The 23,386-nt window shown below is 40.5% G+C and overlaps 1 protein-coding gene across 6 annotated transcripts in view; it reads right to left on the bottom strand.

Moving 5' to 3' along the window:
* The window catches only part of ERBIN (erbb2 interacting protein), a 232,946-nt gene that overhangs the window by 4,522 nt on the left and 205,038 nt on the right, over positions 1–23,386 (bottom strand). For all 6 annotated transcript variants that reach the window (XM_050946862.1, XM_050946864.1, XM_050946861.1 and 3 more), the window contains 5 exons: positions 17,313–17,456; positions 16,323–16,454; positions 10,111–10,320; positions 5,046–5,138; positions 2,891–2,965 (listed from right to left, as the gene is read on the bottom strand). In XM_050946862.1, coding sequence (XP_050802819.1) covers positions 2,891–2,965; positions 5,046–5,138; positions 10,111–10,320; positions 16,323–16,454; positions 17,313–17,456 — 654 coding nt within the window. The remainder of the gene's footprint in view (positions 1–2,890; positions 2,966–5,045; positions 5,139–10,110; positions 10,321–16,322; positions 16,455–17,312; positions 17,457–23,386) is intronic.

The following is a 23,386-nucleotide window of genomic DNA, read 5'->3' as shown; positions in this document are numbered from 1 at the left end:
TTTACAGCAACTATATTTTTTTCTGGGGGCATCCATCTCTATTATTCCATGGACTCTGCCCTTTCAATAAATCCAGTAGCTGACTACTTGTTCAAATCTAGGAGGACTCTCGGTCGTCATCAGTATAGCAGCAGCAATGTTCACTAAACAAGAGATCACCTCTTAGTAGTGATATCAGAATCATGCAAGCAAGCAACTCTGTAAGGATCTACCCAGCCACCTGCAAATTTATTACCTGCACCTCCATTTTCTTCTACCATATCATTCATGATTAATACAGTAAAAGCTGTGTTATCCGGCACGTTACCAACCAGAAAGCTCTAGAAACTAGTATTTCTGATAGCCATTAAAAGTCCAGTTGGCGTGGAGCTGTCAGGCTCCCTACCTGACTCCGCATGGCTCCCTAGAAGTGGCAACATATTCCTGCTGTTCCTAGGTGGAGGAACAGTCATGGGGGCTCAGTGCGCTGCCCCTACCCCATATGCTGGTTCTGCAGCTCCCATTGGCCAGGAATCGCAGCGAATGGGAGCTGCGGGGCTGGTGCCTGTGGGAAGAGGCAGTGTGCAGAGCTGCCTGGATGCGCCTCAGCCTAGGAGCAGCAGGGACATGTTGCTCCTTGCGGGGCACTGCCCATGGTGAGCGTCACCCAGATCTGGCACCCAAAAACCCCTCCTGCACCCCAACCTCCAGCTCCCAGTCCCCTCCTGCACTCAAAGTAGTGAATTGTTTAATAAAAAAGAGACTTCATCATGATGTAGCCAAAAGAAGACCACCATAAAGACAAGTAGTATTTAGACACGTCTTCCTGGACAGCTTCAGAAAGCATTGCTGCTATGTTACTTGCATAACAAAGCCATTCAAGTGGAGATTTAAAACCAATTTTTGACTGCTCTCTGTCAGTCATACCTAGAATTTAGCTTAATCTTTGATAAAAGTTAACAGTCCAAACAGATCTGTAGGTTTGAGCTGAACAAGGCTCACTACTTTTTACTACCAAAGCCAAATAAGGAGAATTGTGCAGCATTCAAAATGGGTGGAACTGAGGTAGAGTAGGAGAGTGGGCAAGAGTTATAAAATTAAACGAGAGTCACGTAAATAAGATGAGTGGCAGCTATATTGTGTTCAAAATGTTACTCCAAATCCTGCCCCTGCAATAACTCCTTAGGTGAGTGTAATCTGCAGCAAGACCTCCATTTTGAAGAGCAAAAGCTGGGTAACTACTCATAAGCCAAGAACTGGACAGTAGTGGCTCTCAACTCTTCCAGACTACTGTACCCCTTTCAAGAGTCTGATTTGTCTTGTGCACTCCCAAGTTTCACCTCACTTAAAAAGTAACAGTCAAATATAAAAGTGTCACAGCACAGTTACTGAAAAATTGCTTACTTTCTCATTTTTACCATATAATTATAAAATATTGTACTTTCATTTCAGCGTATACAAAGCAGTATAAACAAATAATTGTCTATGAAATTTTAGTTTGTTCTGACTTCTCTAGTGCTTTTTATGTAGCCTGTTGTAAAACTAGGCAAATATCTAAATGAGTTGATGTACCCCCTGGAATTGCTCTGAGTACCCCGAGGTGTACACACATTCCTGGTTGAGAACCATGGCTGTACAGGACCAATTTCAGATCTTAACCTTCCTACTGATATCCAAAGCACATACAAAAAAACCTATACAGCCACCAGTCAGGCCTAAATTTTACATTATGACGTACATTTAATTTATGTTTTCCTAAGACAGCAATAACCTTCTGAGACCATTCTTTGTATCCAGACCAGGGCTAAAGACATCCAAACACAGAGATGCTTTTGTGCTTTAGAAACACAGAGGTTGTAAAGTGTACAAAGGTGCCATTAGCAGATTTGTGTACAACTGTGGATTCTCTCTTTAGCAGCTTCAGGGAAGCTTCACTAAGCCACACAAATACAAAAGTTGTGTAACTGGCACTATGGCTGCACAGGACAGGTTTTCCATTCTGCCACTGCCAGATCCTGCTTTACAATTTACATGAGAAAAATAGAATCATCACGAATAGCAAAACCTGTCATAGAGCAAAATATGGCCCAGTAGTTCTGAAAAATGAAAGTACCTGTAATTACTGCCTCAGCACATTCACCAGACATTTCCTCTTTGCTCTTTTTCAGAGAATTAATTCCTTCATAAAAACCAACCCACATACAGCCAGTCCAGCAACAATGGGGAAATTTAACTACTGAAATATCATACAAATATCAGGAACAACAATCCATTCCAAAAGAAGGCTACCTACCACATATATTTGATTTTACAAAATACGGAACAGTAATTCACACATCCCCCATGTGTCTTAATCAACAGTTATGTAAGTCTGCAAACAAACACACACCCACCTAAAACCCAACTGTAAAAATAACAACTATAAAGATTTCTGCACTTCTAATGGAAGAGTACTTGCACCCTTTAAGATCCAAAGCCAGTCACATTTCCCAGCACTGATGGGAGGAACTAATTTGCACAGAACTATTTAAGCCTCACTCAGATGGAGGCAATCATTTAATTGGAGCGGCTCAATCTCAAGTCCAAGTCTGTATTCTGGGTGGCTTTATCTTATGTTAGGTAACTTATGTTGGCTATAAGAATGCTTTTACTTTTGTAAGTTGTTTGTTTTTAGGCTGCACTGTGATTGAGATACTAATATATCTGAAAAATACTCAAACGTAATGGAGTATAGCTGGTTTTCTAAGACTTCTTTTGGAAGAGATATTGATAAAACTATGTAAAGAATGTAAGTACTAAACTTGAATGCAGTCTGCCACTACTAGCCATAAAAATGAAAGGCACTGACTGACCGAACAAAGATACAGACAAGGACTATGTACATTAAACAGAATGATTACAATTACAGTACCTGAATTATTTTATCTCCAGGCTGCAACAATTTAGATGCTGGTCCTTCAGGCTGCACTCTGGTTACAAATATACCCTGTAAAAACAAATAGGGCGGAAAAGAAGAATTCTGACTGATCTTATTTAATAGATATTGGAGCAACTTGAAGCCATTGTAACTAAAGATATTCTTTGATTTTTCCACACTAAACAGAAGAGAATGTGAAATACTGAAAAATAATTGATTCATTGGCTTTTATGATTAAAATCTTTTCAGAGATTAAAGACAGAAGAATTGCATTAATTGGAACACTGAAGGGAAAATATTTCTCCATCTGAATTTCAAATTAACCCCTTTGTTTAAATTGCCCGATGTATATCACATGTCAAAATGTAGTACCGACATTCGATGTAACAGCTCTAAGCTAAATCCTTTTCCCTTTAAGAGACATTGTAATTTTAAACTCCATAATTAATTGTTATCTTGTTTATAATGCTTGACGTTTCTAACATTCTACCATTCACCCAACCTAGATTGTCCCCACCACTAACTTTCATGTGCTGTAATTTGGCCAAACTACTTTCATCCCTTTCTATCTCTATTTTCATAGCCTCCCTCCTGCACAAAACTCCAACTTTATTACAAGTCTCAACTTCCACTCTTCAGTTCCCTCACTTTTGTAAGCCAGTCTCCCTCCCCCACAACCCTACAGTAAAAACAATCAACTTTAGCTTCACAAAACAACAAACAAACTCCAAGTCCCACAGAACTTACTATGTAAGAAGCACTGACAGGCAAATAAATTATTTCTTGTGGCATTATGAGACTAATTTGTGAGGAAAATATGGGAGGAGCTGGAGCACCTTGTGTGTGACCAAACAGGAGTTAGCTAACAGGCAATGACTGTGGAGATGAGACGGTAGGGCTAGAGCTAGGTAGTGAGCAAATGGGCATGGGTTGGAGAGAAGATAGAATGGAATCAATAAGGGAAGGGAAGGAAATGAAAGGAAAAGAACACCCTACAAGAATCAGACAACAATGCATTTCAAACACTATCTCAAATCACTTCCTCCTACGTTTGCTTCCCTTCCCCAATCCCTTGCTTATTTTTTGTATACTTAGATTCTAAGCTCTTTGAGGTAGGGGATTCTCTAATATGCCCATGAAGTGCTTAGCATACTTTTATTGTTTATTTTATAGCACCTAAAAGAAATAAACAATAGCACATTTGGATATTTTATAAATAATAATAATAATAATGATAATATTGTTACCGGTAGTTGAAAAAAAGGGTCATGGAGAGGTTAATTCCATCTGCCGCTTTCCATCTGTTGTATGGATGGGAAGTGACACAACACTTAGGGTACGTCTACACTACAGGGTAATTTCGAATTAACTTAAACCGGTTTTATAAAACAGATATTATAAAATCGATTGCACGCGGCCGCACTAGGCACATTAATTCGGCGGTGTGTGTCCATGGTCCGAGGCTAGCATCAATTTCCGGAGCATTGCACTGTGGGTAGCTAACCAATAATAACAATAATAACTTAGATTTGCGGCCACACTAACCCTAAATCGATATGTTAATATCGATTTTAGCGTTACTCCTCTCGTTAGGGAGGAGTACAGAAATTGATTTAAAGAGCCCTTTAAATCAATATAAAGTGCATTGTAGTGTGGACGGGTACGGCGTTAAATCGATTTAACGCTGTTAAAATCAGTTTAACTGCTTAGTGTGGACCAGGCCTTAGAGAGGAAAAAATTCTGGAGATAACCTCTTTGTTCCAGTCAACACTATTTGGAAAGGCAGTGTGGTGTAGTGGATTGGAAAAGACTGAGAGCTTGAGTCCTAATGTTACCCATCACTGACTCCATACCTGTAGACAAGTCACTTAACCTTTCACCTTCAGTTTTTGTCATTTATTAAATCTCTTAGTGTTTTGAAGATGAAAAGAACTGTATAAATGCTGACTATTGTTTTGCTCTAAATACACTTGGTTCCAATTAAAAACCTCACACGTATGTATGAGATACTGTGTAGTGCACCAAAGAGATAATATGTGCCAGGTCATTTATTATAATTTAAAGTGAAGCATGTCAAATAAACCTATTTTAAGAGTTGTTATAAAGACAAAAGATGTTTTAAACAGGTACATATATATGAAATACTCACATCATCATCAGGTCTGAATGGGTTTCCTCTACCACCAACTCCTCCTGATATACTAAATCCTAGCTCTGGATCTTTTTCAATTCTCACTCGAATCTAACAAAGTAAAAGAAACTGCCCTGAAAGCTCAGATTCACAGAAATGGACATAGTATAAAATGCTGAATCACTCGTATCATATTGTCTAATTACTACAGTTGGAATTATGACCAAACAATAAAAGACTTATATTGGCAAACCGTTGAACTCCATCTCAGTGTTTTTCCTCTTACCATTTTTAATATTAATACAAGGAAGTTTTGAATATGGAACAGACATACCCAAAATATCCCCAAAATATCAGCAATCAAAAAACAATAGTAAACTTTACTTTTAGAATGCTGATTAATATTCATACAGATGTTTTTATTTAATTAGTAGTAAACAGCCTTCAAATTAACAAAATCACAAAAATAATGAAGAGCCTACTCTGCAGTTTAAAAGAAATAATCATATCTCAAATATAATTTCTGGTAACAGTATGTTAAAACATAATACAAAGCTATAACAGCCAAGTTTTATGGTGTATTAGTTTAGTTAGATTATAGCACATCTCCTAGGGCTGTAAATCCAGAAATGTGGAAATATAACCCAAACGATTTAAATACAGTAATCTGCACATCTGGCAAATAGGCATTATCTCATTTACATAAGCTTACTCCCCTCTTTTCCTGGTTCACGCCACCTGACCTCCCCCATTCTGGCTCTCCCTCAGTTTCCCACACCTAATCCTATCTCTCCTCTCTCTTGCTGGCTCCCCTCATTCCTATATAATCCTGTTTTTCCCAGGTCTCCACAATTTACAGGAGGCACAGCATCTGTGGACAAAGCTTGGTCCCCAATCCACTATGGTCATAAAAATATGATTAGAAAAAATAGCTGCCTATGTACCACCACTCTATCCAAAATACTGCCTTGTGCTCTTACCATATCTTAATGGTGTGGGCAGGATGGGCCATTGATCTAAGTAGGGGCTCTATGGGTCAAGTCTTAAAGGACTCCTAGGAATCTCCGAGTTAGTGTCCTAGAGCAGCCCTCTAAGACACTACCTACAGCAACATAATATACTCCTCCACACAACTATCTCCCAATATTGCTCTCCCTATAACAGCAGAAGATAGGAGCAGGTGACTGGAAAGAGGCTCCAGAAATCAGGAGCTTTCCAGCCTATCAGGGAAACTTAGGTCTAACTTATGTTTAGACGATGGTGTAGCACAGGCATAGGCAACCTATGGCATGTATGCCAAAAGCAGCACGCGAGCTGATTTTCAGTGGTGCTCACACTGCCCAGGTGATGGCCACTGATCCGGCGGGCTCTGCATTTTAATTTAATTTTAAATGAAGCTTCTTAAACATTTTAAAAACCTTATTTACTTTACATACAACAGTAGTTTAGTTATATATTGTAGACTTACAGAAAGAGACCTTCTAAAAACATTAAAATAGATTATTGGTACGCAAAACCTTAAATTAGAGTGAATAAATGAAGACTCGGCACACCACTTCTGAAAAGTTGCCGACTCCTGGTCTAGCCACTGATTTTCCTAGGATACAGCTAGAGTAAGGAGCTGCCTACTGAGGTACAATAATGCCTGCAGTTTCAACTAGTTTCTCTTCTATTATATACTGCAATGATCAGGGCAGACAACACTTCCCCTAATATGTGGTGCTGTATCTTTATTTTAGTGTTAAATTGTTTTGTTTTGATGTTATGTTGTGGTCTTTGTTCAAGGGTGGAAGATGGAGGGACTAGGAGGGACTGTGTGTGCTGGAGTTATTACTTGCAGGATTCCAATAAATCCTTTGATTTCTATAAAAGTGAGAACTACAACTGCTGCCGGCAGCCCTGCAATTTTTTTTCTGGATGCTTTTTCCAGTTGCATAGCCAAACCTCTTCATCAGGGACAGGCACATAATTTTTTTTTTTTTTCTGGCATCTTGTGCCTGTTATGTTTGCTTCCAACTGATCCGTTCCTCCATCTTTTTGAATGCTGCCTTCAGGTCACTAGTAAAAGACTCTGCTACCTGCGTAGGTGCAAAGGGTCTTGCAGGTTCTTGCTGCCTGAACATCACTTCACAAGGAAGCAAGTGTTTACAGAGTTCAAAAATAATCTCTTAGGGAGAGTAATGCATAGCTGGCTGATGTTATACGCAAAGATGATAATGGGGGGCATTCTGCACTAAAAAATAAAAAATTCTGTGCCAAAAAAATAAAAATTCTTCATAATTTTACATTTTGTCAAACTAACACCAGTTTCATTATATTGGTAATTCAGTTCAAAATACCTGTCAGCAAGTATGTCTATAACAATACAGACAACAAAAAAGACTCAGGAAAGGTTTTTTTGACAAACAGATTTCTTACTAGGCTTATTAATAACTTTGTGTTACAATTCAGAACCGTATTTCCCACACTGCTCAGAAGCAGTGCAAAGGCTTGGGGGAGTCAGGGATAACAGAGGAGTTGAGGGAGAGGGACGTAATTGCTGGGACTAAGTCTGGAACTGAACCTGGAGGAGCTGTTGGGTGTCGGTGGCAGAAGTATGCATCAGGTTGGTCTTTTGGGGGATGGGGGCGATGGGAGGAATTGGTCAACAAACCCTGGCTGACCCTAGCATCTCCCATTCGGTCAGGCACATCTGTCCCTGTCCCCATGTGTTCCTGCACCTGTTCTTCCCCATCCTCACACGGCCCTACACCCTCACTCAGTGTCACCCCAATAGCTCCTGTGCCCCCACCCCAGCTGTCCCCCACTAGTAGTCCTTCTGTACCCCAGTCTGTGTTACCCCCCCAGCTGCCCCACATGCTCCACTCTGTCCGTCCCCCTCATATCCTGTGCCTCCTCACCTGGCCGTGCAGGCAGGGCACTGTGAGAAAGGCAGCCTTTGCCCCCCTCCATCTCAGCAGCCAGCTGCTCTGGCCTATGAGCCAGCTGCCCTCTCTTCTGGCACCACATCAGCCCCTGGTGGGAAAAACATGTAACTGCAGTGTGACCCCTCTCGTCGTTTCCCTTCACATCCCTGTCAGAATAAATTATTGTGTTTGTGTGTGTGTGTGTGTAAATCTACAGAGGACATTAATTCTGTGCTTGCACAGAATCTCCCCAGGAGTAAAAAGGTGTCTTGTATCTTAGTCTTGTTCTTCACTGACTACGAGTCTAACCATGGAACCAAGGGTGTGGTCTATTCGCTCCAATCTCCTGTTACTCGTAGGGTAGGCAATACTGGTTCTCACCTTGGTTATCTGGAGTTGTTGGCAAAAAACTTACGTAATAACTGTGACTCAAATGATTTTCCAGATCACTGAAGATGAAGCGTGGTAGGCCAAACTGCAACACTACTCATTTCATCCATTCATTGATTAACTGTATCAATCCTTTTATCCTTCAGTAGTTGTGCCATCACATACTCTGAGATGGAGTCATACACTAGCAGCAAATATCTACTTGCAGCTGGTGTTTCTGATAATAGGCCTTTCAAGTAAATCTGAATGAACTCCCAGGGCTTATTAGATTGAGGCCTTTCCCCTAAAAGAGTTTTGCATCCCCTTTCTGGTGCTTTCCTTTCTTGACAGGTAAGACAGGAAAGTACTCACTTTTTAACTTCTGCAGCCATACCCAGCCAAAAAACCTGTCATATACCTTGCTCAGTGTCTTTTCATATATCAGGTGTCTGCTGCTTTACCATCATGAAGACACTCCAGTACTGTTCTCTGTAAGCTTGCTGGCCATACAATCCTTATACCAGCAAGATGGTAGCCAGATCAATAGATAATCTTTCTTGAACTGTGTTTAACCACCCCAGTCTGGATATCCTTTGATATATATGTTGGTGCACCAAAAGTAATTCAGGGGCCTTAGACTGTTCTTGCCAGATGTCCTCATTAGAATCTACTCTCACTGCCCTCACCTAGCTAAGTGCATCCACAACCACATTTTGCTTTCAAAGGTTTATGGTAAACCATGACTATATAACAGTTTGTTATTCCAGCTCCACAAATGTTCTTCTGGGTTGTGCTTTGTAAGGAACCACTCCACAGCACTATGGTCAGTATATACTATGAATTCCATACTTGGTAAATACGGACAATAGGCCTTGAAGGCCTCCACAATAGCCAGACACTTCAGTTCTGAGCCAAAACACTTGGTTTTCTTCTCATTTAATTTGCAACGTCCAAAAGCCACAACTCTGTGCTTACCAAGCTAATCAATTTATTCAAGAGCAAATCTGACAGCAATCTTTGAGGCATCACAGGTTCATCAGTGAGTATTACAATACAACTGCAGTTGTGATCACTCAAGAAAACTGAATTAACAGCCCTCGTTTCAAAAGAAGGGGGCTGGTGGAAAGATGCTTCTCTCCATGATAGTTCCAGAGCCAGCGACTGGACCATACTTGCCTACCTTGGTCTGTCAGATTTTATTAGTTTTCTGGGCTTGCTGCAAGTCACCTTTTTTCTACAACAGACTTTTTGCACTATTAAATGTATTGGTTATTTTACCATCTGGGTGAGTATTACTAGTCTAGATAGTCTTGAAATTGACCATAGTAATTAAAAAATCAGAATACTTATTTTTGTGTATTTTAATTATTGTATAAGCATGAAGGGCCATGGATAATCAGTAGCTGAAGGGAGATTTAATTTAAGTTTCAGCAGAAATACTCTAACTAAAATCCTCACTAACTTCTGATAAAAGTTAGTAACAGGTTTATTTCTCTGTATAACATCTACATCACAAGAAAGGGAACAAAACAGATTAAAATCAAACTGAAAGTATGATTTCAGGCAACCATTTTTCTTTTAAAAGTGAGATGATAGAACTCCAGTGAGCTACAGCTTTTTCTTGCTGGAGTTAAATTCTTAAACTCTTTCTGTCATCACCAATTTAGCAGTAATAGTAATAGCAAATACTATTTTACTAAAATAAAACCACCTTCCACTTATGGCTATCAACAAGTGCAAATCATATATTCAAAAACTTATTAAAAACCTTACCTCTTGACTTTAATTAATATCATTTTTATCCTTACCTCTTGTTTTGCCATCTCATTGCCTTGTTTGGGAGAACACTGAGGCTGGGTATAGGGAGGTTGATGGGCAACTTTCAGCATCAGATAATCAATCAGTTGCTCTCTAGAGGGATGTCTTGCCACAGATGCTTGGGAAGCTGGATGATGGACTTGACTATAGTTTGTCTGAGGCCTGTGAGGCTGGCACATCTGCCCATTTGTCAAAGGTATCTGAAAAAAACATGAATCATTTTTAAATCATAACATTTTATAACAACAATCCTGAATTTTTATTAAATTATTTCAACATTTCTTGATTGGCCATTGCATTTTTATGAGCATTACTAAACCTCAGTTTTAAACTACATGCCAATGGTTTACATTGTTAAATTATATAGTATTTTATTTTTTATTCATATAACTTGTCTATCAGTTCTAGTTCTGAACTATTCACAGAAAAGTGTAATCTCAGTTGGGGGGAGGGATAGCTCAGTGGTTTGAGCATTGGCCTGCTAAACCCAGGGTTGTGAGCTCAATCCTTGAGGGGGTCACTTAAAGATCGTGGGCAAAAATCAGTACTTGGTCCTGCTAGAGAAGGCAGGGGGCTGGACTCAATGATCTTTCAAGGTCCCTTCCAGTTCTAGGAGATAGGATATCTCCATTAAATTTAATTAATTTTAATATTACAAAGGTGTGAATGCTATGTCAAAATGTCTATTTAGTAAACTCTAATTATACTACTGTTGGGTGTGTTTTCTCCTACCACTTAATATGGAAAAACTCTTCCACTAAAGACCTTACAACTAAAGACCTTATAGAACCTTACTTTTTAAAACTACGGTGAGAATCTTTCTAGTATATATTGGTTTCTGGTTTGACTTTATCTGTTGATTTGATTTGGCGGACACTATGGCGTTAATGCCACAGGAATATATGTAAATATTTAATTAATTAACTAAAGTTGCTGCTCTGGACAACAAAACTTTTTACTGAAGGCCTCCTTGGCGATTAATTTGTACTGGAGCACAATGCCCATGGACAAGCACACCTCCTCCCCCGCCGAAAAAACACCTACTAAATTTACTCAGTACCCTAATATGCTAACATCTCCTTGTCTGTTATAGCTATCCCCCTATTCCATTTTGTTTCTTACAGCTGTCCCCATACTCCATTTTGTTTTTGTTCTCTTCCTGTGGCTGCCCTTCCCTGGCTGTTAAGTTGTTCACCAAGAGCCACTGCCCTTCTCAAAGGGATGGACACTTGTGCTGCGTGCTAAGTGGGACCACTGCCCTGTTCAAAGGGTTAGTCCTGTTATCACCTTGTTGAGCCTGGGCTTGGTGTAGGGCAGGCAATGTCCAGAGCTGCAAAACCTACTGTGTTTTTAAGATCCTGGGCATGAGTCATAGGCCTCATGTGCTTTTGAATCACCTATTGTACAGGACTCTGCCCAGGCATGTCTCTGTGCTCACCTGCAGTTTTTTCCCTGTGCCTTCTCTCCTGTGACAGAGGGAGCCTATCAGGATTACTGGCGGGAAACTGCCTAAGTTTGCCTTTAAAAACAGGCATTTTTGAAACAATCGGAAAGGTTCCTAAATTGCTGCCTGGTCTGATCAGCCAGGGGTTTTGGGGGGTCCTTTCTCCACTCTCGTTTTATTTTTGAGCGTACTCCCGGTTTTTAATCCCCCCCCCCAATGAAGAACGAATTGCTGCCTGAGAGATCTCCTGATTATCGAGACCATACCGAGCCCTCCTTGCTTCTTCTGATGTTGCTGCTGCTTCTGCCTTTGCTGCTGCCTTGGAGACTGGTAAGAATCCCTCTGTGAAACTTTCCATACTTTTATTTTATTACTTTAGCTGCTGGCTCTGTTTCCCTAGCACACAGACTCAAGCTAAACCTTGGTCTGTGTCTTAAAACCTCTCAAACTCCACAGCGCTTTGCTGCTAAAAATGAGCTTGTGCCGCTGCTAAGCTCTGCTCCCTGCTTTCAGCTGTATCCACTGCTGCAGCCACCATCCCTTGGCTTCCTTGGGGGCTGCCTTGGGAGCTGTATCCTGGGCACATACCACTCTGCCCTCTGTAACTTCCCCATAGCATAAGGTGCACCGTAGGTTTTGCTTTTTAGTTTAATAAGTCATAGTTTGCTAAGATTGTAGAGCTTGTAAGTTTCACCTGCCTTGTTATAGTTTGCTGTTTTGTTGCTCTGTATAGTTGCTTGTTATAGTTTGCTTAGAATTGTGATATTTGTTGTTTTGCCTAGTCGTTTAAGATAGATTTTAAAAAGCCATTGCCTGGTTGTATTCTGTACCTGTTTTATTACTTTGTATAAGCTGCTAGTAATTTATATAAGTTTGATTAAGTTAGAGGATAGATAAGGTTTTTACTGCTTAAATTTGTCTTCCCGCTGTCCCAATCTCTCCCTGAACTTTCCCGTGTCTGTTTTTCCCCCACTCCAATCTCCCCCTCTGTGTACTTCTCCGTGTCTTCCTGTTGTAACTCCTTACTGCTCCCTGCTTCCCTCCCCCCCGTGTAACTTCCCAAACCCTTTCCCGCTTCTTTCCTCTTTTTTTTTTGGGTGTCCCTCTAGCCCTTCTTCACACCTCTCTGCTGCCTCTCCCTGTATCCCCTGTGTTCGTGCCGCCGCTCCTCCGCTGCCACTCCCCTACCGAAGATCACCATCACACTGCTCCGTTTGTCTTCACCCCGCTGCTCCGCAACTTCCCTGAAGTGCTCTCCGCTGCTGCAGCCTGTTTCTTCCCTGAAGTGCTCTCCGCTGCTGCAGCCTGTTTCTTCCCTCAGCTGTCTCCCCCATTCTCCACGTGCCTTCTCATCGCTTACACGTTCAGCACCCTCCCCTCTTGCTGCTCCCAGACTCCCCTTAAGTGCGCTCCAGCTGCTCTTGTCTCCCGTACCTCCAGCCCGCAGGCTCCTGAAGACTGCTGCTCTGGGCTTCAGAGTCTCACGCTGCTTGCAGCTGCACTCTCTTCTCGTCAGATACCACTAATCACTCACTCCCCTCCCCCCTCCTGTTTCTTGACCAGCTTTTAGGTACACTCTTGCTATCACAGCCTCACAAATTAAGTCAGTAATTTTCTACATTGCATAACTTCACTTATCACCCATATTGTATTATTGCACTGTGACTCACATTTTACTTGTGGTTATAACACCCCATTAGTTGCCTCCATTTTTCTAATATACTTTGTATACCATTTTTATATAGAAGCTACCATTTTATTTTGCATTTTCTTTTGGGTACGTTTTGCACTCCACACTGTATCTAGAGTTGTTCCTATATAAGGTTAAGTTGCTTATTGACTGTACTGTATCCCATTTTGCTGAACCCCACTTACTGTACCCCACTGTTAAAACTCCCTACACTGTTCAATAAGAACCCCCCCCATCATTGTCTACTGTAAACACCTTATACACCCCATCCCATCGCATTTCATTGTTAAATTCCCACCACTTCCTTTTCCCTTTAATAAAGAAATTAATTGTCACCCCACCTGTGTGGTAATTGCTCCCCAAGATCCCATATACCTGCAGGCAGGGACACTCCTGTCACTCATTCTGTAAAATCTCCCATTCCAAAACCACCATCATCTTCCATTTATATCACCACTGCTATGTTGAATTAATCTGTCAAGATATACCATACTAGTATGTCCAAATACTAAAAGTTTTACTCTCTCTAAATCATAAATAACTGAAATAAGTAGGAAAGAAAATTCCAGCTTCTATTCATGCTGTGTCAGTTGTCTTCTGTATCTCAGACCCCGTTCTGAGTAAGTGAGGTTCTACCTTGTAAAGTGATTCTGAAAAATGGCAATGAGGGGTTTAATATGTATTGTTTCATTTATTTATATATCAGATTGGTCTGGTTTACAAGTAAAAAAGATGTTTTTCCAACTACCATGTACAAAAAATAAAACATAATTGAGAAAAAAGTTAGATTCTTTCCTTCTTCTGCAATCATACCAATAATAAAAGTTTATACAAGCCAAAATCTGCCCAGGTACAATTGTGCAACCTCACTGCCTTCAATGGGTTTGCACAAATGTAGTTGACTGGAAGTTAATAAACTATTGATGATGCACATGAAAAGTATAGGTTCCAGCTCACTTCCTTTTAGCTGTATTGGCTCCTGAAGGCCTAACAAGAGTAGAAAGTTATTTTTGTCCATATTAAGTAGATGCAACTCCGAACACACAAGAAATAACGTATTGCATAAAGTGGTGCTAGTGTTACCATGGAAGAAGTGGGAGTTGTCAGTAATATTTTATAACTATGTCTCCTTGTTTGTTATTGTGATGTTTACTGTATGTATACAAGGGGTTAATTCAAGACAGGTTAGTTACAATAGGAAAAAAGGAGACAATGACCTCTTAGCAGCCGCTCTGCCAGCACCTGACACAATGCAACACAATCCCTTTGAGGGCTCTGTCTGATCCCCTGGTGAGCTGCCAAAACTGGTTTAACGAGATTCAAAGAGAACCAAGAGGAACAAAGGACATGGCTGGTCCTAAAAAGGCAATACCTTACTTGAAGGGTGCAGGAAAAGAGGGGGTAAAATGAGGTTCTGAGCTAAGGTGAACTGAGACTCCAAAGGCTGAGGTGTCTGCAATAAGATAGACCTACCTAAGACCATAAGTGAGACAGATACACAAGTAGACTTTTGATTGCGTCACAACCCCTTTTTTGTTTTGTTCCTACTTTAAGATTAAACAATACTTTGTTCTGAAAAGGCTGTTTGGGTTGCTTTGTTATCCACTTTGGAAAGGAAGACTTGCTGGTGCCAATCTCAGTTGGGCCTGCGGAAATATCACAACTGGCGCACACAGTGCTGTAGCTGGTGACCTGGTCTAAAAGTGAAAGACTCACACGATTCCACTCCAGGACAGGTTAAGGTAAGAGGCCTAACACCTGAAGGGTGCACTAATCAGACTCCTGGGAGGTACAGAATGAAGGTGCAGCTAGCCCTGTAACAGTGACTGTTACATAATCATTTTTCAAAGTAAAACCACATCTTAAGGCAGTAAACAGTTTCTCAGACTGTAACTAAAGAGATAACCTTGTAATTAACATCTGGGAAACAAAGTATTCAGTTATTTTGTAATTTCTAACTACTTGATGTAATTATATTGTCTGTATAATTTAAGATAAGTAGAAGGTTTTTTTGTTTTTTTGTTTTTTTTTTTAAAACAACTGTATGTTTTGTGAGGGATAGCTCAGTACTTGGTCCTGCTAGTGAAGGCAGAGGGCTGGATTCGATGACCTTTCAGGATCCCTTCCAGTTCTATGAGATAGGTATATCTCCATACATTTGATTTATCTTTCAGAAATATTCTTAACCAAATTCCATACTACAGAAAATGAACATTTGTTTATTGATCAAATACATTGGAAGTCACCACAGTTCTAGGATGAGATTTTCACCCCTGTTCTGGCCCCTTTAACTGCATAAGAGGAACAGAGTAGAATAAAGGAGCCATACAAGCCCCATATCTAGTTGGAGGAGGATTTTCCCCCATAAAGCTGCCAACAAAGGACTCCTTCACAAGCTCTGGCTTAGGGAGTGGTGCTGGAGGCAAGGCTGTACGGGCATGTCAGAGTCAGGGCCACACTGAGGTGATTTTGGGCAGTGCTACGACCCACAGGACAGCCCAGGAAGCTGTTATCTTCGGCACTCCAGGGCTCTTTAAGATGTGCTGGAAATGTCTCAAGCTCCCAGAATAACCCAGAAAAAGAAAAGTGCAAAGCTGGCTTAAAGCTCCTTTAGTCCTTCATCCCCAGCCACAAATTCTGCACTGTACACTCTCTGGTGTCTGCAGTTTACCATGATATGTAAATAAATGCTGACATGTTTTTAAAAAAGTTTATTTTGCTTCTAAAATTGTCTGCCACATGCAGGATTCTGCATGCAACATACAGACCCTTTGTTATTGGGAAACCTCTTATTAAAAACCTTCCCCATTAACTTTCCCTGACCAGAAGAAAATAAAACAAAAAACAAATCACTCAGTTGTTCCAATGAGATGATTTCTTATTTCAAGAATGGTCTTTTAAGGCTATATGATTTATCATTTCACCATAAATAAGTGGGTGAAAATCAAATAATGTTTTAGCGTTAAAAACAAATGACCAATTCTAAGTGCTAACTACTCCACCATATTCCAAATATACATTTTTGCGAAGGATAACTTATCCAAATATGGTAACATATTACTCATTACCTGTGCAGCTACTTTCTTCATGCTGTCTGGAGGAACATCTTTGAGATTAAGTGTGCCAGATGAGTAGTTCTGCTGTCCTGAAATGAATACATCCTCTTGGCATGGCTCTCCTGCAGTGGATGTCTGGGGATGCTTTAAACAAGGTAGAAATAATTAAGCAAATATTACTTCAAATTATCAAAATGACTCAATATTTCTTAAAATATTAGAATAAATTGCTCAATTTTTACATTTATTTTTGCTTGTAAGAACGCTAATCATATTATCTGAGTTTGCATGGACAACTTAATCCTATTAATCAAGTCAGAGATCCATAAAATTTAACCTCAACTTTAAAAAAAAAAATTACAGCTGTTGAAGGTCTTAAACCACATAACACAGATGGTTCACAAGAAAGGTGAACAAATGTCCATGACTGCAATGAATGGACTTACAAGATTAATACAAGTTTCTTGTGTACCTGAATTCTTCTAGATTTAAACACCAGATCTTCATTCAGGTTGTTCAATGCTGACGCTACCTTCATCTTTCCTGCCAACCTACATATCATCTTAATTTGCTTTATTGCCTCTAGACATCTTTAAATAAGGTTTACTTTACCAAATATTGAAAATAAATGGATAAACCCCAACTCAGGTCTCTTTAGACCTGGGTCAAATTCAGAAACAAAAGGATCATCAGCTATAGTTCTGGTTATAGAGGAGGGCAAAACAGAAAATAATCTTAGATCTTTACAGTCATCCGCACGTGAAAGCCAATTAGAAAAAGAATTTGTTTTGTAAGTTGTAACGGTAGAGCATATGAACTCAAGGCAATTTAAATGTTTGGGTTCAGTACCCAGGGACTCATAACACAAGTTTAAACTGTTTTTATAATTTGACAGTGCTTTCCATGTATAAAAGGCCAAAACTCTGATTATTGATTTAAAGACATATTTCAAGTTTCCTTTTCCCCTTCTATATATTGCAATAGCCTACTGTAGGTACTCACACGAACAATGTGCACACCAGAACTTCTTCTGTCTGCAACACTCAAGGCAACACTACTCTGGCTGCCATGCAGATCCCTAGAGCTGCCATACTGAAAGTTGCTAATTGCAGCATAATTGGAATTAAAGGACCTAGACAGCATGCTCTGAATAAAGAGGGGACAGATTTAACACAGAGATTAGTGCAGCATGCATAAATCACAGGACATGTTATACACAGATTTATACAGACATATATTCCATATCATGCAAAAATAAATATCATGCAATTGAATTAGCTGTGGCATCGTGAAGTACAAAAAACCTCCATGATACTCTGTTTACATTTATTTACAATAAACCAACATGCAACCTAACATAGTACACATACAAAATTACATATATATAAGGCCATTCAGATGTATATGTGCTCAGGAAAACAATATAGATGTTTAACTCATCTAAATTGTCATACTTTAGTTATTTCCAACATATATAGGTATGTGCGTGGAAAGGAAAAACTGACAGCCAAGATGGACTTGTGCTGAAATTGTTTCATTCTCTGCAGAGACATTATTTTGTCTCAGTTTTCAAGATTACTTGTCCAACAATGAAAATTTTTTCAGCCATAGAAATTTTGTTTTTTTCTACCAACACAAAAGTAACAAAATAAATAACATGCACTCAGACAAATTTATTGAGCAGAGATTTACCTAGCAGGGAATGTAAGTTCAAAAATACTTGAAGGCATTTTTTTTTTAAAAGCTACAGTACCTTGCAACACTGACCTCTGTAGTATTGGCAATGGTTTCAAAAAGACAAGCAGCAAGAGCATTACCACCTTCCCCCATGAAGTTTTGTCAAGACAAAACAAATGAAAGAACAGGGACACCCAAATTAAGGGGAAAGTCCCAAAATTAACCAAGGTGACAAATAAACTACAGCTGTTTAAACACTGACATTGAATCTACTGCATGACAATATTTGTGTACAAAAAATTACATTCATAATGTTAAGGATATGCCACAAAACATCAAAAGCCAGGAAATGCAGTTTTGTTTGTTTCTATGAAATTCCTGTGTGATTGTTTTCTGTTAAAAAAGGTCTCATAAAAAGTTCCAAACTTATAATTTATAATTTGATTAAGATACTATAACCACTGTTGGGTGAACACTTTTGTTTTTAAATGCACATACAATACTGATTTTTGGAATGCATACTAGTCACCAGAGACTACACTACAAGGAGCATTCCTGCTGCATTACACTTGTGGGATGCTCCATCCAATGCCACTGACCATTGGGAGCCTACTAAATCAGCAGTGCCCATTGGGACTACACAGTTCTTCTTACAGCACCAACCGTTTGAAACCCAGGACATGAGAGGCTCTACAGTTCCCAGTTGTCTCACTTTGTTTTGCTAAGCCTGGGAATACAATGCCAAGGGAAAGGGTGAGCAGTGTGAACCTGCTGAGGCAACATTAAGAAAACCATAGTTACCGTTCTTCAAATAACCTCTCTCATTTAAGGTGGTCTCTACATATTCCCATTTGTGGGAATCTAGCAAAGCATTCCAACCCCCAGGAAAGAGTCCTAATTATACAAGGATTGCAGTATTGCCCTTCCAAAATGGGCATGAGATCAAATGACAAATTAAAAAAGAAAGTGCTGTGTAAACATGTGGGCAAAAGTCCAGGTGGCAGCCTTGAAGATTTCTATCATGGAAATGTTACAGATGCAGGGCACTCATGTCTGAGCTAATGAAGAAAGCATTAAGACTTAGAGGTACCGACACCATAGTTAAAACATATACATGCCAAAAAATGGTCTAATTGATGTCATTCTGCTCCCTCTACTTCTGACGAACAAATCATAGTAAATGCTAACAAAAGATGAAGAACACCTTAAACAGTTCAATTAAGCAAAAAAGGTATCCACACGGTTTTTTTTCTTGGAAAAGCAGAGGAATGAGTTAAAAAGAGGAGTTTTTTCAACTGGATTTTATGGTCACCAGGAAGCTAAAGGAAATCTGCCAATGTAGTCATGTGCACCCTCTGAACAGAAACCTATGATCCATTCCTGTGCTCATGGATCCATGGCAACATTTTGTTCTCTCTCTATAAGAGCATCAGGTCCCCTGATGGAGATACCCCACTCGCTCCACAACTCTGTTTCTTCTTCCCCTTAAACTATCTCCTCTACTGAACACAGTGTGTTGTCTCACAATTCAGATAATTTCAGTTAAATAGTTCAAATGGGAACTTTCAACAAGATAAATACAGTAACACTACCCTGACATTATGTGTAAAGTACAATTAAGTAATCCATATCATTAAAGACAATTTGGTGAAAAAGATTAAAGGCTTTTAAAACAGAATAAAGTTAAAACACAAAACAAAAAAACACACACATACATACCCAGGGCATGGATGATCAAATTTTTTTTGGCAGCTTATATATACATACTTATTTGTGACCACTAGAGAGCAGCTTTACATTATAAGGAAAAGAATGGATTTTATGGATACAATAACTGATTTTTTGCAATGTGCTGTTCACATGTTCCACTTCTAGTGCATGTGTAACACCAGAATCTTTTTGAGTAGCAGTGTCTGTTGTGGCCTGTGTGCCTTCCCAGCACTCCTTAGCCAAGGGCATAAAGGATGGGGCAGCTGCATCTAATCTTCAGCTCCTTCAGTTACGCTAAATCTAAATTAGCAAGGATTTTCCAATAGCAGGAAAGGAGGGCAGGCCATGGAAAACATGTCTAACACATCTTGAAAAGCCAGAATTACTGTAGGGTAGTAACTTCTTTCTTCAAGTGACTGTCCACATGTTCCACTTTGGATTACTCAAGTGATAACTTGCATGGACACAGTAGGCACTACTGGAAAAATGACTGCATGACAGCTCTGTCAAAGCAGGCTTCAGACAGGGATATCTCCACTAGGGAATAGTGCTAGGTGAAAGTGTGAACTGAGCTCCAGGTAGCTGCTCAACAAATCTCTAAGACTGGGGCACCTTGCAGGAAAACTGCAGAGGCTGCCTGAGTTCTGGTGGAATAGGTCCAAATGAGCCACCACGTAGCATGTCTTAATATGATCTGAGACCCATTTTGACAGTATTTGGCTGCAAAAAGATATCTCACAGCATGGAGTCCTTGAGTGATCATTCATGGCTGAGTACTGACGACGGAGTTGGTCTGCTAAGGTGTTTTGTAGACCAGGATGATGTAATGCTACTGATGTGACATGGAGACCTATACACCATTCTCAAAGGTGGTATGCCTCCTGGCACAATCGTGATGGGTGAACACATTTCTGTGGTTGATACAGTACGTTGCTGTGGTGTTGGCAAAGAGCATCTGTACTGTGGCATCTCAAAGCAATGGGAAGAAGGCTACGCATGCCAGCCAAGTGGTTCTCAGTTCGAGGATGTTTATGTGAAGCCCGGCCTCTTGGGTGGAATGGAAGCCTTGGATCTGAAGGTGGCCCCGATGACCTCTTCATCCTATTGCAGATTCATCAGTCACTAGTTATGCTGGGAAGAGATGAAGAGAAGGGCACCCTGCTGCACACATGTAGAGGGTCCTTCCACCAATTTATCAAGGAGAGGACTTTCTGGAGAAATGTGAACAGCATTTTTCAGTGGTATCTGCCTGGTTGATACACTGATCTCAAGAACTCTTGCATGGAACACAGGTGAAATCTGGCAAACTGCACTGCACAGATGCATGAAACCATGGGACCAATGAGTTTCAGATTATCAGGTGAGACTGATGCTATCTCACCTGAAAATTAGAATGATAAGAAATCTGTCCTGTGGGCAGGCAGACCTTCACTAGTGAGGAGTTCAACACTGCTCCTTATGAATTCTACAGTCCAAGGGCCAATGTGGCAAAAAGAGCCGGGACTGCTCAAATGGAGTTGTTCATTATTCATGTACTGAGGTGATTGACCTCAGATCAGTCAGTCATTGAGGTAGGCATAGATCTGAATTCCTTCTCTTCTCAGATGTGCAACCATGACCACCATGCATTTGATGAAGACCCTGTGCCACATGGAGGCCAAAGGGAAGCATTCTGTATTGGTAGTGAGACTTTTCCCCCAAGAAACTGGAGGGTGGGGGGGAAAGAAACTTGTGGGGCAGGAGTATTGCAATATGAAAGTGTCTCTCTTGTAAGGTGAGTGTTGTAAACCAGTCTTGAAAATCCAGTAGTGATTATAGATGCTAGGGTCACCATCCTGAACTTGTTGAATTGTTTGTGGGCCAGGATAGGGCACCATCCCCCTTTCTTCTTTGGGACCAGGAAATATAAAAAAAAGAATCAACCACCACCCCGCCTTGGAATTCCAAGGGGACTACACCTGCTACAAAGTGTAGGAGGGAGTCCATTTCCTTCCTGAGCATATCTTGTGAGAGGATCTTGGCCAGAAGAGGGGATGGGGAGGGAGGGACTAGAATGAATAGAGTATCCCTTCTCCATAATCCCCAGGATCCACTGATCCAGACAGTCCAATTCCATGTCTCCTGAAACAAACTTAAACAATTCCTAAAAGTAGGAAAATTTGGCTCTGCAAGACTCTTAACAACACCATCAAACCTACTATTATGAGTTTGACGGAAGGTATGTAATGGAGGAGGAACAGGCTTTTAATTATTAGCAGCTAAATACACCTAGAATGGCTATAGTTCAGTTTAGTTAAATTTTGGGATTACATCTTCTCATCTGGAACCTCTTCCTCTCCCTCCAAAGCTTGGAAGATCTCTGCTGACTGTAAATAATATGAGGATGGTTGCCTCTACATCTGACAGAGTTGAGACTTGTACAGTTTCTTTCTGGGAACCAGAGTGTACATGCCCAGGGAGCACAAAGTCGCTCTTGAATCTTTGTGTGTGAAGAACCCCATCAGTTGCATATTCCTCAAAGGAGTGGTCCTCCAGGGTTATGTGAACTACCTTTGGTATTCCCAAGGACTACAACCAAGAGGCCTAGTGCATTACTACTGCAGTAGTGATACCTCAGGCCACCATGAGAAGTGGCAAGAGAGACCTGTAATGAGAGCAGGGCCGGCTCTAGTTTTTTTGCCGCCCCAAGCAAAAAAAACCCAACCAACCAACCAACCAAAAAAAAAAAAACCTCCAAGAGTGCAACTGCTGAAGCAAAAAACAACCAACCCGGAATGCCGTCCCTAGAATTGTGCCGCCCAAACCACCTGGAATGCCGCCCCTGGAATTCTGCCACCCCAAGCACGGCTTGGTTTGCTGGTACCTAAAGCCAGCCCTGAATGAGAGGTCATGCCACCAGCTGTCCTTCCTGCACTACAGATTTCTGTCTGTCGCAAATTAAGATTATCAGAGAGGTAGCAGTGTTAGTCTGGATCTGTAAAAGCAGCAGAGTCCTGTGGCACCTTATAGACTAACAGATGTATTGAAGCATGAGCTTTCGTGGGGTAAATACCCAACGAAGCTCATGCTCCAATACGTCTGTTAGTCTATAAGGTGCCATAGGACTCTTTGCTGCAAATTAAGATATGTGATCCCAAGTCAGGAAGTCACAGTTAGTGAGGAGCTCTTGGTAACTGGCAGTGAACTTTGTAGGTGATTGAAAAATATAACTTCTGACCAGAGAGGTCAGTTTTTTCTTTCTATTTTTTAAAAGGGGACTTTTTCCTGCGAGGTGCTTTAGATGCACTCTGTTTCTTGGATCTCTCCTGGACAGACAGCCTGGTGTCGGATAGTTATAGAAATATTCCAAACTTTTGATGGGGACCTGATAGGGCAGATCTGCTAGATGTAGGTGCTTTTCAGGCAGGCGTCTGCCAAGGTTTTCTGGCTGGTTCCAAATACAATCATTTAATGGCACTGCCAATTTAGCAGGGTCCAATGAGTGCAGGCTGTCAAGAATTTTGTGTGATTACTCTTGCAGTATATTGACTGGTATTTCCAGGGTTTCCACTATTCTCCTGAGGAGTTACCGGAAAATCTATTAATTGTCAGATTGGATTGGAACAACTCAGGTCGGGCTCTCATCTGGCAAAGAGAAGAAGGAGATTTTTGGCTTCTGTTTCCTTTATGTCCTCCTGCTCACTCTCTGC

The sequence above is a fragment of the Gopherus flavomarginatus genome, chromosome 3 (assembly GCF_025201925.1).
Source record: "Gopherus flavomarginatus isolate rGopFla2 chromosome 3, rGopFla2.mat.asm, whole genome shotgun sequence".
Lineage (NCBI taxonomy): Eukaryota > Metazoa > Chordata > Testudines > Testudinidae > Gopherus > Gopherus flavomarginatus.
Note: the sequence above shows the minus strand (reverse complement) of the source record. Positions and strands in the feature narration are given on the sequence as shown.